Source organism: Neoarius graeffei, chromosome 9 (assembly GCF_027579695.1).
Source record: "Neoarius graeffei isolate fNeoGra1 chromosome 9, fNeoGra1.pri, whole genome shotgun sequence".
Classification (NCBI taxonomy): Eukaryota; Metazoa; Chordata; class Actinopteri; order Siluriformes; family Ariidae; genus Neoarius; species Neoarius graeffei.
The window spans coordinates 79,086,897-79,106,144 of NC_083577.1; the positions used below are offsets into that span (position 1 = coordinate 79,086,897).

General features: G+C 39.6%; 1 protein-coding gene across 1 annotated transcript; it reads right to left on the reverse strand.

Annotated features, from left to right (window-relative positions):
- Positions 1 to 4,632: 4,632 nt before the first annotated feature.
- LOC132891367 (uncharacterized) lies at positions 4,633 to 18,011 on the reverse strand. Its single transcript, XM_060928877.1, has 6 exons — positions 17,952 to 18,011; positions 17,474 to 17,755; positions 10,741 to 10,779; positions 10,480 to 10,620; positions 5,716 to 5,748; positions 4,633 to 5,570 (listed from the first exon to the last, which is right to left on the reverse strand). Exons 2-6 carry the CDS (start codon positions 17,748 to 17,750, stop codon positions 5,323 to 5,325), a joined length of 738 nt encoding a protein of 245 aa, XP_060784860.1. The 5' UTR covers positions 17,751 to 17,755; positions 17,952 to 18,011; the 3' UTR covers positions 4,633 to 5,322.
- Between the last annotated feature and the right edge of the window lie 1,237 nt (positions 18,012 to 19,248).

Consider the following 19,248-nt stretch of genomic DNA (forward strand, 5'->3'; position numbering starts at 1 on the left):
TCTGTGACCTTGAGTTTGACCTTTTAAGGGAAAAGATCATGGTGCCAAATGAAAGGCCATATGGGAGTTCCTATATGCTCATAATAGTAAACATCTGTCTATCGGCAACCGTTTGAGTTATAATGGAAAATGTTATTTTGACTGATGACCTTGACCCCCCCCCCCCCCCCCCCCCGACTTTTAACCCCCAACCACTACGGAGACTGTCCAAGCTACCCCATCATGCAGCATATGGTTGGAAGCAGAATTGAAAGATGCATGTTTTGGTTTGAAGTCAAAATGATGAATTTGAAGAAAGTTATCACCAAAAAAAAAAGGTTTTGACCTTTCCGGTGACCTTAACCTTGACCCAGTTACCCCCAAAATTCATCTCATCTCATTATCTCTAGCCGCTTTATCCTGTTTTACAGGCTCGCAGGCAAGCTGAAGCCTATCCCAGCTGACTATGGGTCATAACAACTTGGGTCATTCTTCTCCTCTTTAGTCCAAATGACACGGCGTCCCTGATTTCCATAAAGAACTTCAAATTTTGATTCGTCTGACCACAGAACAGTTTTCCACTTTGCCACAGTCCATTTTAAATGAGCCTTGGCCCAGAGAAGACGTCTGCGCTTCTGGATCATGTTTAGATACGTATTTTCTGGACTATAGAGCGCATCTGTATATAAGCCGCATCCGCTCTATTTAAAAAATAAAAATAAAAAAAAGATATACAAGCCGCACCGGGCTATAAGCCGCAGATATCTATGTTGAAAAATTAGATATTTACTGCATGTACAGAACGATTTTGTACTGTAAATGTACATGTATGTACCTGAACAGATTCTTTCCGAACAGTGCCTTTTAACACGGCAGCAACTTTGCTGATTAAAACGGAACAGAACCAAGAGAAAATAACCGGTATTTATTTACCTTCATTTCTCCTGTGTTTGAAACCACAAGTCACTTTAATCATCTTCGCTGGATTTGAAAATAATTACCAGTTAGTAATTTGTCGTGCGTGTTCTATCTGCTAAAGATCTGCTAATTCTTCTTTGCATTGATTTTTCGTCTATCTTATTTTTGATTCTACTTCCGGTTAGAGCGCCCCTAGCGGTGGAAGAAAAATCCACAGAATAGCCGCACCTTTGTATAAGCCGCATGGTTCAAAACCTAGGAAAAAAGTAGCGGCTTATAGTCCAGAAAATACGGTACAGCTTCTTCTTTCAACTATAGAGTTTTAGCTGACAACGGCGGATGACACTGTGAATTGTGTTCACAGATAATGTTCTCTGGAAATATTCCTGAGCCCATTGTGTGATTTCCAATACAGAAGCATGCCTGTATGTGATGCAGTGCCGTCTAAGGGCCCGAAGATCACAGGCACCCAGTATGGTTTTCCGGCCTTGACCCTTACGCACAGAGATTCTTCCAGATTCTCTGAATCTTTTGATGATATTATGCACTGTTGATGTTGATATGTTCAAACTCTTTGCAATTTTACACTGTCGAACTCCTTTCTGATATTGCTCCACTATTTGTCGGTGCAGAATTAGGGGGATTGGTGATCCTCTTCCCATCTTTACTTCTGAGAGCCGCTGCCACTCCAAAATGCTCTTTTTATACCCAGTCATGTTAATGACCTGGCGGCACGGTGGTGTAGTGGTTAGTGCTGTTGCCTCACAGCAAGAAGGTCCTGGGTTCGAGCCCAGCGGCTGTCGAGGGCCTTTCTGTGTGGAGTTTGCATGTTCTCCCCGTGTCCGCGTGGGTTTCCTCCGGGTGCTCCAGTTTCCCCCACAGTCCAAAGACATGCAGTTTAGGTTAACTGGTGACTCTAAATTGACCGTAGGTGTGAGTGTGAATGGTTGTCTGTGTCTACGTCTCAGCCCTGTGAGGACCTGGCAACCTGTCCAGGGTGTACCCCGCCTCTTGCCCATAGTCAGCTGGGATAGGCTCCAGCTTGCCTGCGAGCCTGTAGAACAGGATAAGCGGCTACAGATAATGGATGGATGGATAAAATTATATTTTCAGCCCTTTCTTCTATGACAAAAGCTGCTATAAATGAAGTACTAAAAATATAGTTGTGACTTGCAAACAATTCCTTATCTACTATGGTTTTTCCCTTTACTGCAAACAATACTGTTCTTTATTGTTGCTAGACAGTTAAAGTTCCCATCTACTCCTCATGTATATTCTGTTGACTTAAAGACCCAATATGCATTTTATTTATTGGGAACATCTCTGTCTACAAGTTGTTAATAGGCAGGTCACATTACTCTCATTAGTCTAGTTAGACTATAAGTCTGTTTGAATAGAATAGATTAACAATATGCTTTCCTGTGTGCCAGTTGCATGGAGAGCCAGGAGACGATGACCCGTTTACATCACGACAGTGCTGGGGAAAATCATTAACATTAAAAAAAATTTAAAAAAATCAGCACATACACAGAATACTTTTAATAGATTCAGAGATGCAGTTCTACTCATTTGCTAACTTTAGTGGATAAATATGCTTTCAGTGAAATTCCCTATCTTTGCACAAAACTGCAACTAACTTCATGCAGTGCACTCTGTTCGATTCATTCCACACAGCTTAATTGTGGTTGGTTGGGCCACCCTGAGTATCCACTAATTTTGAGGATTTATTTCTGCTTGCGTTTGTTTGGGTGATGTGCTAATAATATCCTCATTATGTCTCCAGATTCACTGGTAATAAATTCACTGGTAATGAATTCACTGGTATTAAACAAAACCTTTTAACGCCACACTGTTAGTCTGCTAAATTTGTTGACACATTAAGTTTTAGATTGTTATCAATACACCCAAGACAGAACTAATTGGATGATCATTTTTATATATCGTAAATAATCACAGAAACATTGTTGCTCCATTTATGTGTGTTTATTTCCTGAGAATATTTTACTGACCCTCCAAACTGTCGTTGACATTGCCACACATAAATTTAAAAAAATATGCTATAAAAAGGGTGCTAATATTTCATATAAAACACATTATACATCCAGAAGGGGCTCAATCTGGAATGGGATGTTCAACGAGCACATACAGTGGTGCTTGAAAGTTTGTGAACCCTTTAGAATTTTCTATATTTCTGCATAAATATGACCTAAAACATCATCAGATTTTCACACAAGTCCTAAAAGTAGATAAAGAGAACCCAGTTAAACAAATGAGACAAAAATATTATACTTGGTCATTTATTTATTGAGGAAAATGATCCAATATTACATATCTGTGAGTGGCTAAAGTATGTGAACCTCTAGGATTAGCAGTTAATTTGAAGGTGAAATTAGAGTCCGGTGTTTTCAATCAATGGGATGACAATCAGGTGTGAGTGGGCACCCTGTTTTATTTAAAGAACAGGGATCTATCAAAGTCTGATCTTCACAACACATGTTTGTGGACGTGTATCATGGCACGAACAAAGGAGATTTCTAAGGACCTCAGAAAAAGCCTTGTTGATGCTCATCAGGCTGGAAAAGGTTACAAAACCATCTCTAAAGAGTTTGGACTCCACCAATCCACAGTCAGACAGATTGTGTACAAATGGAGGAAATTCAAGACCATTGTTACCCTCCCCAGGAGTGGTCGACCAACAAAGATCAAGAGCAAGAGCAAGGCGTGTAATAGTCGGCGAGGTCACAAAGGACCCCAGGGTAACTTCTAAGCAACTGAAGGCCTCTCTCACATTGGCTAATGTTAATGTTCATGAGTCCACCATCAGGAGAACACTGAACAACAATGGTGTGCATGGCAGGGTTGCAAGGAGAAAGCCACTGCTCTCCAAAAAGAGCATTGCTGCTCGTCTGCAGTTTGCTAAAGATCACGTGGACAAGCCAGAAGGCTATTGGAAAAATGTTTTGTGGACAGATGAGACCAAAATAGAACTCTTTGGTTTAAATGAGAAGCATTATGTTTGGAGAAAGGAAAACACTGCATTCCATCATAAGAACCTTATCCCATCTGTGAAACATAGTGGTGGTAGTATCATGGTTTGGGCCTGTTTTGCTGCATCTGGGCCAGGACAGCTTGCCATCATTGATGGAACAATGAATTCTGAATTATACCAGCAAATTCTAAAGGAAAATGTCAGGACATCTGTCCATGAACTGAATCTCAAGAGAAGGTGGGTCATGCAGCAAGACAACGACCCTAAGCACACAAGTTGTTCTACCAAAGAACGGTTAAAGAAGAATAAAGTTAATGATTTGGAATGGCCAAATCAAAGTCCTGACCTTAATCCAATCGAAATGTTGTGTAAGGGCCTGAAGCGAGCAGTTCATGTGAGGAAACCCACCAACATCCCAGAGTTGAAGCTGTTCTGTACGGAGGAACGGGCTAAAATTCCTCCAAGCCGGTGTGCAGGACTGATCAACAGTTACCGCAAACGTTTAGTTGCAGTTATTGCTGCACAAGGGGGTCACACCAGATACTGAAAGCAAAGGTTCACATACTTTTGCCACTCACAGATATGTAATATTGGATCATTTTCCTCAATAAATAAATGGCCGAGTATAACATTTTTGTCTCATTTGTTTAACTGGGTTCTCTTTATCTACTTTTAGGACTCGTGTGAAAATCTGATGATGTTTTCGGTCATATTTATGCAGAAATATAGAAAATTCTAAAGGGTTCACAAACTTTCAAGCACCACTGTATGGGGGTGATGGTCAGGTGTCCACAAACTTTTGACCATAGTGTGTATTCCAGTATAAAAAAATGAGCATCAGTGGTTACAAATTATGAATTTACAAATTAGATTAATGTTTTACATTTGAAATTCAGAATACAGATACAAAAGAGACAGGAGGGACATTCGTAAAAAATGTAAAAAATAAATAAATGCCCGTATAACTTTTTAAGACAGCACAATTACAGCATTAGTCAATCTAAAAAAAGCATAATCCATAAATTTATGTTGAATGTATTGTATGTTTATGTTGAATGTATTTCAAAATAGATTCTGAAAGATAAAGAAAATAGAAAACTGGAGCGGGATGACAAATGCGGGTGATCGTGTACAGTTAAATAGTAATAAAACCTGAGTTGCTGTAATGTGCAATACCGGTTCGTGTCCCCCAACCCTCCCAATGGCGAGTCAATATACAATCTCGCCACAGTACTTAATTTTATGCAGACTATATTCTGCTAATGCTGGAATGATTATGTAAAGCATTATAAAAATAGAGAAATTGAGTGGCATGACAGATGTGGGTGAAAAAGAGGATGGTTCACACCTTAGACAATTTTCTTTCAAAATGGAGGTATTTGATCTGTAATTTATGTCACGCACCATGAAGAGGTTTTAAATGCTGCCCTGAGCTGTTAGGCTGTGGTCAGGTCCTCCATGACATCAGGTGTATGTTTATACAAGGCATCAACCAGAAGCTGAGCAGCAGTTGTGCTGGTTGTGTACTCCAGAACTTTCCTCATCTTGGCCTGGTCTGTCGGCAGAGCTCGCACATTTGCTGCCATTTCATTTCCCAGAAAATGAAGGTAATCAACAAGTCCATCAACATTTTTCACTTTCTTAACTAGTTCAGGATATTTCCTCTTCAGAAAGTCTTGGTCATCTGGAGTATACGAAAGGAAGGAAGGGAAGGAGAAATTCATTATGAAATTACTTTAGACAGAAAGTGTAATGTATATCAAAACCTTTTATACTATGACTTGGTCTTTTTTCATGAATGCTTTAAATGTCAGTGGATCAGGAGTTACCTGTGATTCTTGGATTATTGTTCAGGGTCCGATCTGTAAAATATGAAATGACATAAAGAAAGTAACATTTAACTTGCATCAGCACATGTACAGTACCAGTCAAAAGTTTGGATACACCTAATTTAATGGGTTTTCTTGATTTTTATTAATTAAGACACACTGAAAAAAGAAAATAGTTGGACCAACTTAATTGAATTGTTTCAACTGGTAACACCTAAATTAATTAAGTTCTTTGAAATTAAGTTATGAGTTAGATTAACACAATTGATTTAAGTCACATGTACTTAATAACTCAGTTGTTCTCAAATCAATGTTTTGCATTAGTCCAACTTAAAATTAAGGCTTAAAGTTAAAAGGCAACTTAAAGTTTTCCGTTTTTCCAACTCCATAATTTGCATAACCCAAAAGTAAAATAGTGCTCCTTTCTAACCTAATACTATGGTTTCATTAAAATTACTTTTTGTAGTAACCTTAAAATGAAATTTTAGTTTGTTAAATATAACTACAATTAAAATTTTAAGTTGGCTGAAAATATTTTAAAAACCCTCAAAATCTGATGTTTTTTTTATACTTTATTGTATAAATGTAAAGAACCATTAACTTTATGGCCACCAACACAGCTTTTGTGCCATCACATTACACATTTGTCCTTTTTAAAACACATATGCACAAAATGCATAATTAACTGTTGGTAAGACCACAAACTTACTTTGTCAGCAAAGTGCAAAATAGTGCAACAATGTATTATACAAATATGCCTAACAATCTCAACTAGGGGTGGGGGAAATTTCCGATTTTTAGATTAATCGCGATTCGGACGTGAACGATTCTGAATCGATTCACAAACGTCCAAAAATCGATTATTTAAATGTGTTGAATAAAGAAATACAGCGGCGCACGGGGTAAACAAACATGGGGAAGGCGGAGACGTCATGACGTCAGATGCACAGCATCACGAGAAACCTAATTGATGCAGGTTCACTCAAATGAGAATAGCAGGTTACATGTGTACTGAGGGAACAACGTGTAATTCCAAGCTGATATACTCCACAAATGTAAACTGCCTTCACTAAAGCAGAAATCTGAATGAAACTCACTCAGAACTTTACGTTACTTCAACTACTGCTGAAAACACTTTTTAGAGTGCACTTCATGTCTTAAAGTAATGATGGATGTCATTTCTCGTCACTTAGTTGAGCACTTCTTGACATAATACAGATTACTACAGTTGTGGAATAGGGCTATTTACTGTATTTATATGATTTACTGTTTACTCTTTGATCTCAGGCACATTAAGAAGGGAAGAAATTGCACTGATTAACTTTTGACGAGGCACCTGTTAATTGAAAAGCATTCCAGGTGACTACCTCATGAAGCTGGTTAAGATAATGCCAATCGTGTGGAAAGCATCATCAAGGTAAACGCTGGCTACTTTGAGGAATCTAAAATATCAAACACATTTTGTTTTTTTAAACATTTTTTTGTTTACCAGATAATTACATATATGTTCCATATGTTATTACATAGTTTTGATGTCTTCAGTTTTGTTCTACAATGTAGAAAATAGACAAAATACAGAAAAAAACTATGAATAAGCAGGGATGTACAAACTTTTGACTGGTTCTGTGATGAATTCTTGGAGCTTTTACAGAATGTTACTTGATGTGCTACAATTATTGTTATTATACTAACAATTTAGTAATATATGTAGTATGTGTGTGTGTCAGTTTTCGAATACCCTTTGGTCTCCAGTCAAAATTTGTTCCTTTACAAATATTAGGCCAACTAACAAAAAATTGGGCAATTCTATGATGGTCTATGTCCTTCACATGGACAGTGAATAATTTAATTAAAGATGAAGAACGACTTTATTTATCACATGTAGACTCAAGCACAGTGAAATTCCTCTCTGCATTTAACCCATCTGAAGCAGCGAACACATACATGTGAGCAGTGAGCACATACACATACCCAGAGCAGTGAGCAGCTATGCTACAGCACCCAGGGAGCAGTTGGGGGTTAGGTACCTTGCTCAAGGGTGCTTCAGCCCAAGGCCACCCCATGTTAACCTAACTGCATGTCTTTGGACTGTAGGGAAACCACAGCACCCAGAGGAAACCCATGCAGACACGGGGAGAACATGCAAACTCCACACAGAAAGTCCCCCGTTGGCTGCTGGGCTCGAACCCAAAACCTTGCTGTGAGATAATAGTGCTAAACACAACACTATAGGTTTATAACCATGCTTTCGTAATACAATACCCAATGTTACCCATAACAGTAAATTTAATAGAATATATCAAGATTAAAACTGATCATATTTAACTGGATTAAAACTATGATATCATCATAGAGCAGTCATCATTTCAAGTGAACTACCACTAGAAAGCCATAGGAGAAACCATGGCCTAAAGGTTACAGGAGCAGCTTTGGGACCAAAAGTTTTGGCACCTAACCTCCAACTGCTCCCTGGGTGCTCCAGTACTTTGGGTATGTGTGTTCACCGCTTCAGATGGGTTAAATGCAGACAGAGAATTTCACTGTGCTCTAATGTCCATGTGGGGAAATAAAGGCTTCACAAAATAAGCCGATAAAGAAACATACGCAATTCTAAATAACTTGATTTAACAGTTCTGTAAATGAAAAATAATGTTAACATACTGTATCTTGGACTAGGTTAAAAAAAATCAAGCTTGAGGTGGACCCTGTAAGAATTTATAGAATTAACAAATATTTTTAAAGCCTTTCTATTTTGGTAATTGTGACAATTAGGATAGGAACAGATTCATTTTAACACTTTGCAGGGTTTGATGCACCCTAAACATTCTAAGACAGATGTTATAATTTCAAAAGGTGTGAAAGACACCCCCCAGAATTTTACAAAGAAGAAATTCTCCAATGGAAACACCGCTTGCAGAAGTGTTTAGACTTAAATGGAGGATGTGTACAGAAATAGCTGTTATTTTCATAAATAAAGATTTTTTTCAATTTGTCTTAGAACTTTTTGACTTACCCTCATATATATATATATATATATATATATATATATATATACATACAGTGGGGCAAAAAAGTATTTAGTCAGCCACCAATTGTGCAAGTTCTCCCACTTAAAAAGATGAGAGAGGCCTGTAATTTTCATCATGGGTACACTTCAACTATGAGAGACAGAATGGGGGAAAGAATCCAGGAAATCACATTGTAGGATTTTTAATGAATTAATTGGTAAATTCCTCGGTAAAATAAGTATTTGGTTACCTACAAACAAGCAAGATTTCTGTCTCTCACAGACCTGTAACTTCTTTTTTAAGAGGCTTCTCTGTCCTCCACTCGTTACCTGTATTAATGGCACCTGTTTGAACTCGTTATCAGTATAAAAGACACCTGCCCACAACCTCAAACAGTCACACTCCAAACTCCACTATGGCCAAGACCAAAGAGCTGTCAAAGGACACCAGAAACAAAATTGTAGACCTGCACCAGGCTGGGAAGACTGAATCTGCAATAGGTAAGCAGCTTGGTGTGAAGAAATCAACTGTGGGAGCAATTATTAGAAAATGGAAGACATACAAGACCACTGATAATCTCCCTCGATCTGGGGCTCCACGCAAGATCTCACCCCGTGGGGTCAAAATGATCACAAGAACGGTGAGCAAAAATCCCAGAACCACACGGGGGGACCTAGTGAATGACCTGCAGAGAGCTGGGACCAAAGTAACAAAGGCTACCATCAGTAACACACTACGCCACCAGGGACTCAAATCCTGCAGTGCCAGACGTGTCCCCCTGCTTAAGCCAGTACATGTCCAGGCCCATCTGAAGTTTGCTAGAGAGCATTTGGATGATCCAGAAGAGGATTGGGAGAATGTCATATGGTCAGATGAAACCAAAATAGAACTTTTTGGTAAAAACTCAACTTGTCGTGTTTGGAGGAGAAAGAATGCTGAGTTGCATCCAAAGAACACCATACCTACTGTGAAGCATGGGGGTGGAAACATCATGCTTTGGGGCTGTTTTTCTGCAAAGGGACCAGGACGACTGATCCGTGTAAAGGAAAGAATGAATGGGGCCATGTATCGTGAGATTTTGAGTGAAAACCTCCTTCCATCAGCAAGGGCATTGAAGATGAAACGTGGCTGGGTCTTTCAGCATGACAATGATCCCAAACACACCACCCGGGCAACGGAGTGGCTTCGTAAGAAGCATTTCAAGGTCCTGGAGTGGCCTAGCCAGTCTCCAGATCTCAACCCCATAGAAAATCTTTGGAGGGAGTTGAAAGTCTGTGTTGCCCAGCAACAGCCCCAAAACATCACTGCTCTAGAGGAGATCTGCATGGAGGAATGGGCCAAAATACCAGCAACAGTGTGTGAAAACCTTGTGAAGACTTACAGAAAACGTTTGACCTCTGTCATTGCCAACAAAGGGTATATAACAAAGTATTGATATGAACTTTTGTTATTGACCAAATACTTATTTTCCACTATAATTAGCAAATAAAGTCTTTAAAAATCAGACAATGTGATTTTCTGGATTTTTTTTCTCATTTTGTCTCTCATAGTTGAGGTATACCTATGATGAAAATTACAGGCCTCTCTCATCTTTTTAAGTGGGAGAACTTGCACAATTGGTGACTTACTAAATACTTTTTTGCCCCACTGTGTGTGTGTATATATATATATATATATATATATATATATATACAGTATGCATTTGACTAATACAAATGGGTATCGATAATGACATAAAACTGAATGTTTTATTTACCGTAACTTCTCGGTGGTTTCTCATCAGTCCTTTGTTGAAGAGCATAATTCGTATTCATACTGAAGCCAGAAACCTGAGAGCCAATGATTATAGGGGTGCAAAGATGGCTGCCATCAGCTACATGGATATTCACTGAGCTACCTGCTCATGAAAAAAGATGTGCATTACAACTTTCAGTAAGCAGCCACAAAAACATGGTTTTGACTGAATGGATTTTTTTAATTAAATATCCAGGATGTATGGTATGGTCATTACACACACCTGAGCTTTGGCCAGAGCTCTGTGGAGCTGGTGTTAGTGCTGTGAGAAAGAGGAAAGAAAACATTGTGTTGAATCGTATTTTGCGATTACAGCATCCAGCCACAAATCATTCTATATCTTGCATGTTTTACATGCTACCTGTTTAGATGATGTCATTCGCATCAGCTAATTGTTGACTATTTGCTTTAATTAGTTGTTAGGAAAAAAAATAGCATTTGTGACTGTGTACTTAGCCCAGCTCTTTTCATTCTGTTCACATATGACTGCACACCCATCCACTCCTCTAACACTACTGTTTGTTTGCACGTGACATCGTAGCTAATTACGCATGAGGCTTTGAACCAGAAGTGGGCCATGTTGGAGGATATATACATAAACTCATGTGGCGCATATTTACTATAGAAGATATGCTCGAGAGGTCGTTATGCTCAAGAATTCCTTCGGTTTCTTCGCTATGGCGACTCTTTGTGTTGTAATTGGATGCGGACACAACTCTATTCGAGACAAGGGGACTTATAAGTTCTTTAGAATTCTAGCAATTATAAATAATCAAGGGGGAAAAAAAAAACAAGAGAGTTGTCCACGGAGCGTAGACATTAATGGCTGTCTAACATAAACCGGGCTGATCTAAGAAATGAGGAAGCAAAACCCACATGAGTCTGCAGTGAACATTTTATCAATGGTAAGTGCTACAAACTAGTTATTAATGAAAGATTGTAATATATAACAAATATTAAATCGTTTAATAGCCTTGTTGTCAGTGAGAGTATTGAGAACAACAACGCTGAGCAAACTACAAACATGGCTGCCAAAGACTACAACGCCTATGAGCCACAGCGCCCTCTGTCACCAGAGTATTGAACGCAGCTAAAGTTCATCTTCAATCAGCAACCATGCTACTTAAACCTCTCTCTCGCAAACACTCACTGCGAAGTATTGTTCTGTGTTCTCCAGTTCACATCGAGCCTTTATCTCTCTGCCTGCCTACTGTGATTCTGATTCTCACCATTCTTCCTAGTTTACACTCCTTGTCTTTTCTATGTTGTCCTGTTTGCCGATCAACCGCCTGTCTCTGACGACGATTTCAGTTTCACGATTTGGCTTCGTTACTGTTTGTTCTCCGTTCTCCTCTGCAATTACATCTGTAAGTGCCTGCATCCTGACACTGGTTGTGCAGAAACTCACCGCTGTCAAATGTGACAAAGTCGTGATCATTGAGTGTGTGAGCTGACAATCAATTATTAAAATTATTTCATTTTAAAAAGAGCTGAATATAATTTTTGATGACGCTGCTTTTATTTTGCTTTTTCTTTCAATTAGGGAAACCAGCTGACCTCTACAATTTTACAGATCCAGACTGGGCTCCAACACAAAATACGGGCCACAACAAAATCAAAGATGGTACTAAAGCGGTAGCTCGAAATGCTCGGCTTACAGAGCGCAGAAAAAAACCGCAAAATTATTGAAGAATCTTCCCAAATGATCACAAAGTCAGTCGAACAGGATTCATGTCAATCCACTACCTCAAATACTGCAACCAAACTCCGCTCTTAGTGAATTCTACAGGAGCACAATACTGTGTCACAGTTTGGTACACCAGCTGTACTGCAGAGAACTGGACAGATTTGGACCGGATAGTTAAGACTGCACAGAGGATTGTGGGAAATAAGCTACCATATCTGGACATAGTTTATGCTAACTGTGTATGTAAGAGGGCTAACAACATTATCAAAGACTCAACACACCCAGGTCATAAACTGTTTGTCCCTCTCCCATCAGGGAAAAGATACAGGACCATCAGAACATGCACAAGCAGACTGAGGAACAGCTTCTTTCCCAGAGCTGTAGCCTCCATTACACCCCCAAGTTGCTTCTAACGCAATGATCACTTTACATTCAGGACTGTAAATAAGATTACTGCACTTTATTTTACTTACTTGATCACTTTATAGATCGGAATGTAAATACACCTAATACAATTGTGCAATATCTGCCTGTAATTCCCCCACTTACTTTATCTTGTATTTTATTTACATTTTTATTGCTGCTGTTTTCTCTGAGTGCTACCAAACCACGTTTTGTGGTACAATGACAAAGTCTTATCTTATCTTCTCTGAACTATTCCCTAAGTACCTCATAAGGATGAGAAGAGCACAATAATCTCAAAGGTTAAATGCATATTTAAACACAGAGGTGGATAGTTTTATTCACGAACATACTGTGCTCGGATAAGACTGGGTTATACCATTTTTGTATATAGTTGTTTTTTTTTTAAATATATGTTTAAAAACATTATGATCAATGTCAGATGTCTTCTTTCGTGCCAGAGTAGGCTGACAAACTACATTGTCATGTTTACATTCAGATGATGGATACACAGGGCTTTGCTATCTATCTATCTATCTATCTATCTATCTATCTATCTATCTATCTATCTATCTATCTATCTCACAGTGGTGTTTGAAAGTTTGTGAACCCTTTAGAATTTTCTATATTTCTGCATAAATATGACCTAAAACATCATCAGATTTTCACACAAGTCCTAAAAGTAGATAAAGAGAACCCAGGTAAACAAATGAGACAAAAATATTGTACTTGGTCATTTATTTACTGAGGAAAATGATTCACTATTACATATCAATAAAGTTTTATCTAATCTAATCTATTTGTGAGTGGCAAAAGTATGTGAACCTCTAGGATTAGCAGTGAATTTGAAGGTGAAATTAGAGTCAGGTGTTTTGAATCAATGGGATGACAATCAGGTGTGAGTGGGCACCCTGTTTTATCTAAAGAACAGGGATCTATCAAAGTCTGATCTTCACAACACATGTTTGTGGAAGTGTATCATGGCACGAACAAAGGAGATTTCTGAGGACCTCAGAAAAAGCGTTGTTGATGCTCATCAGGCTGGAAAAGGTCACAAAACCATCTCTAAAGAGTTTGGACTCCACCAATTCATGGTCAGACAGATTGTGTACAAATGGAGGAAATTCAAGACCATAGTTACCCTTCCCAGGAGTGGTCGACCAACAAAGATCACTCCAAGAGCAAGGTGTGTAATAGTCGGCGAGGTCACAAAGGACCCCAGGGTAATTTCTAAGAAACTGAAGGCCTCTCTCACATTGGCTAATGTTAATGTTCATGAGTCCACCATCAGGAGAACACTGAACAACAATGGTGTGCATGGCAGGGTTGCAAGGAGAAAGCCACTGTCCTCCAAAAAGAACATTGCTGCTCGTCTGCAGTTTGCTAAAGATCACGTGGACAAGCCAGAAGGCTATTGGAAAAATGTTTTGTGGATGGATGAAACCAAAATAGAACTTTTTGGTTTAAATGAGAAGCGTTATGTTTGGAGAAAGGAAAACACTGCATTCCAGCATAAGAACCTTATCCCATCTGTGAAACACGCAGTACGTTTACATGCACGTCCAAATCGAGCTGCTGTCGGTAATCGAGCAAAGGATCCCAGCAGGGGTGCCAGAGAAATCCAATCCTACATGCACAAGTGAAATCGGGCTATTATGCAAGGTGCATTGTGCACCCGAGCCACACGTGGCGCTACACGCCCCATCGTGTTGGTACACTTCCAGTTGTCGTCATGAAGAAGAGCTATAGTGTTGCCAGATACTGCTGACGTATTCCAGCCCAAAACATGTTCAAATCCGCTAAAATGCACTTAAAACCTCCAATCTGGCAACACTGGCAGTTCCGTGTTCAAGCTGTTAGGCTTGCTCTAACAGACTGTATGGCTACAGACTGTATGGCTACAAACTGTCTGGCGCAGACCACTGTTTTGTAAGACAACTTATTTTGCACAATAATATTTTTCTAAAGTCCATTTTTTGCTTACAAAAAAATATATATATTTTTTGCTTACAATTTAACTTATGTCTTAATAAACACACAAAAAGTTCACTTGTTTTGTTTTTATTGACATTCTTCAGATGTTGGATATATATATATATATATATATATATATATATATATATATATATATATATATACACACACACAAATACAGTGACTTGTTTATGTACACAATTCACAGCTATGCAACAGCTGTACAGATGTATTTGGTGATACAGTAAGTGAGCTAAATTTTAACAGTGCAAACAATGCCACAAAAAGAAAAGATTAATGCCGTTGTCATGATTCGTTGTCATGCCGACTGAGGCTGTTGTGTTTCCCTTGTGGTCTCGTCACTCGTCACTTCCGGAAGGGGCAGTGCTGAAGTAAGTAGCTCGAATACGTAGCTCAATAGGGTATACATGCACTAAGTAGCTCGGCAGAAATCGCATAATCTAGGTTGTGTAGCTCGATTCCGAGAAATCAAGTTCGGTTCAATTTCAGCCGAATTAAGGTGTATACAAGGCATTTTGAACTTCGATTTCAGTCGAGCAACGGCAGAAATTCGATTCTCTCTATGTGCATGTAAATGCACTGACGGTGGTGGCATGGTTTGGGCCTGTTTTGCTGCATCTGGGCCAGGACGGCTTGCCATCATTGATGGAACAATGAATTCTGAATTATTCCAGCAAATTCTAAAGGAAAATGTCAGGACATCTGTCCATGAACTGAATCTCAAGAGAAGGTGGGTCATGCAGCAAGACAACAACGCTAAGCACACAAGTCATTCTACCAAAGAATGGTTAAAGAAGAATAAAGTTAATGTTTTGGAATGGCCAAGTCAAAGTCCTGACCTTAATCCAATCGAAATGTTGTGGAAGGACCTGAAGCGAGCAGTTCATGTGAGGAAACCCACCAACATCCCAGAGTTGAAGCTGTTCTGTACGGAAGAATGGACTAAAATTCCTCCAAGCCGGTGTGCAGGACTGATCAACAGTTACCGCAAACATTTAGTTGCAGTTATTGCTGCACAAGGGGGTCACACCAGATACTGAAAGCAAAGGTTCACATACTTTTGCCACTCACAGATATGTAATAGTGGATCATTTTCCTCAATAAATAAATGACCAAGTATAATATTTTTGTCTCATTTGTTTAACTGGGTTCTCTTTATCTACTTTTAGGACTTGTGTGAAAATCTGATGAGGTTTTAGGTCATATTTATGTAGAAATATAGAAAATTCTCAAGGGTTCACAAACTTTCAAGCACCACTGTGTGTGTGTGTGTGTATATTATTTAAAAATTATATATATATATATATGGGCGGCACGGTGGTGTAGTGGTTAGCGCTGTCGCCTCACAGCAAGAAGGTCCTGGGTTCGAGCCCCGGGGCCGGCGAGGGCCTTTCTGTGCGGTGTTTGCATGTTCTCCCCGTGTCCGCGTGGGTTTCCTCCGGGTGCTCCGGTTTCCCCCACAGTCCAAAGACATGCAGGTTAGGTTAACTGGTGACTCTAAATTGACCGTAGGTGTGAATGTGAATGGTTGTCTGTGTCTATGTGTCAGCCCTGTGATGACCTGGCGACTTGTCCAGGGTGTACCCCGCCTTTCGCCCGTAGTCAGCTGGGATAGGCTCCTGCTTGCATGCGACCCTGTAGAAGGATAAAGCGGCTAGAGATAATGAGATGAGATATATATATATATATTTGTATGGAAAAAAAGAGGGTGCCTAAGACTTTTGCACAGTACTGTGTGTGTATATACAGTGGTGCTTGAAAGTTATATAGAAATATAGATGACTTCTTTTAAAAGTGCATATTTCATTGATATCTGAGCTCCGTATCAATGCGCTGCCGAAGCGCGCAGAAGGTGTTAGTACGCCTGTCATTATAGTGCGGACTTTCCATAGCATAGAAAATCGCTACGTTTCAATTTGTGTAACTGAACTTGTTTCATATCACTGGTCATATAAACCTATGTAAACAGGAAAAACGCGGAAGAGTTTGGTCGCATCTAACTACAGCCCCCAAAAATACCATTGGCCATGCTGAGCCTAGCTACATTGCTAACAGGAGTGACAGCGCGTCTGACTGCGTCTGACTGACTGGGAGGTCGCGCAAAGCTCGGAGAGGTACGGAGCAGCTCGTCTCAATTCAGATAAGAGCATATTTCATTATGGAAGTACGGTGGACTGTTCCTTTAAACCATGGATAGGATATGGAGTCACACAACAGTGCAAAAGAAATACCGTTTCTGAAGGATTTTAAACATAATATTTCATAGTTAAGTATAAAGTTAGAGTGCGGGGACAGGTAACACATGCTATTTTTCAGTGTTTTAGGTAGTTTTTATTAATCCTTACAATTATATATCTTAAATTTGAAATCAGATCAATGTGCAGGACATTCTGTGTAATAAGGAAATGTATTTTAATACTTTAAATATTTTTATGTGCATTTATATATATATATATATATATATATATATATATATATATATATATATATATATATATATATATATATATAATTTTCTAGGGACGGAAATGGCACCGATTCGGTGGAATGGCTCTAGAACAATATCAACAATTCAAAAACTCTTTAATTGTATAAATTTCAAATGGTTTGCAATTAATTGGGATCCACTGTTTTTATCGTTTCAACCGCGCATCAGACCCTCTCCCAATTGAAAAGGTCGTTCATGCACTTTTCTCCACCATGAGCATTTTGAAAAGTTGGCAAGTATGATACTAAACCAAATACACGTGATGCGAGTGGTAAGATGGCGGCCGGATGGAGTCACTTGGCTGAGGTTCTGAGCTCTCCAGATGTTCTAAAGAGCTAAGTGCGCCCAGCATGTCATTGCGTAACACGTGTAAATCTGTCTTACCTGAGGTGTTTACTGTTGATATCTGCTTCTTCAGCTCCGGGATGCTTTCATGCACACCGAGTTTTTTCAGCAAGTCTAAAAATGTGATGCATTTACCCTCCTCTTCCGTAATGACGTCCAAGAGGTCCGTTATTTGTGTTTCTGGGTCGGAGACTTCTTTCAGTGTCTTGTATTGATCCCTGGTTATCAACTTCCTCGATTGGACATACTGTAAAATGTTTTTCTTCTCGCTTAATAATGTAATAAGCTTCACTTTCTGACTTATGATTATGTCCATGTTTCCTGAAATGAAACATATACAGTATATTGAAGTTGAAGGATTAACAAGAAGAAACGAAACACACACACACACACCAAACTCCTAATTGTGCACAGTGCGAGGTTAAAACAATCGGATTTCCTTTTTTTTTCTTATTTTCTCAGTGCATTAAACATTACTAAAAAAGTTTAATATTATTATCCATCTATAAACACGCACCTTATTGCTGTCTTTTCTTCTCTTCCAGACTCCAGCGTGTGTATCGAGGTGTTGGTTTCAAAACCCACCACCAGAGCGCGCTGGTTAACCAAATGGCAGGACGTGACGTAAATTGAATGATAAAAATGGCTTGAGTAAAAACTGACTTTGAGTTGATCCTTTGCATGCTTGCCAACTTTTCAAAATGCTCATGGTGGAGAAAAGTGCATGAACGACCTTTTCAATTGGGAGAGGGTCTGATGCGCGGTTGAAATGATAAAAACAGTGGATCCCAATTAATTGCAAACCATTTGAAATTTATACAATTAAAGAGTTTTTTAATTGTTGATATTCTCATCTCATTATCTCTAGCCGCTTTATCCTGTTCTACAGGGTCGCAGGCGAGCTGAAGCCTATCCCAGCTGACTACGGGCGAAAGGCGGGGTACACCCTGGACAAGTTGCCAGGTCATCACAGGGCTGACACATAGGCCCAATCCCAATTCTAATTTCTACCCCTACCCCTCCGCCTTCCCCTTGGCCCTTCCCCTTGAAACTGAGCTACAAGGGATAGGGCTTGAAATTCAACCCTTACGTATTGGGAAAGCCCTTCAACGATCGCATACGTCATCGCGTACCTCCGTCAGCGTTTACGTTAGCAAAACGCGACCAAATGCGTCATTGGCTGCGACCAGCCGCTACAGTCAGAGCCAGAACCAGAAATCTCTGCTGGCAGGGTGTGATTTGTTAACTAACACCACTGAATGGGATATCTTTGGCGCTTCGTGCACCACATCCGACAGAATGAGGTGTCAGAACACTCATGTAAACAATAAAAGCGAGAATAACAGAACAAAACGTACGCAGTAAAGCAACCGAAAACAATACTCACTCCCAAAGCTTTTTAGCAGCAGCTTGGATTTCAGAAATCGCTGCTCATTCTCAGCTCGAAAGCGAATCAAGCGGCGTGTTTCCTCTGGATAACAACTTAAAACACGTAAATAATGGAGAAAATACATTTATGACAATCTTTCGCCACGGGAACCGCCATCTTTCTGAAATCCGCATGAAATCTCGCTGAAATCTGCATGGCATTGTGGGAAATCACTCAAACCCCTTCGTTCGGAGTCAGCTCCAGGAAAATCTCCGTTTGGAGGGGTACAGAAGCCCTACCCCTTCCCCTACCCCTCCGCGTTAACTGGGATTGGGATACCCCTACCCCTTCACGTGAACGCGCAAAATGGAGGGGGAGGGCCAAGGGGTTGGTCCAAGGGGTGAAATGGGATTCGGCCATAGACACAGACAACCATTCACACTCA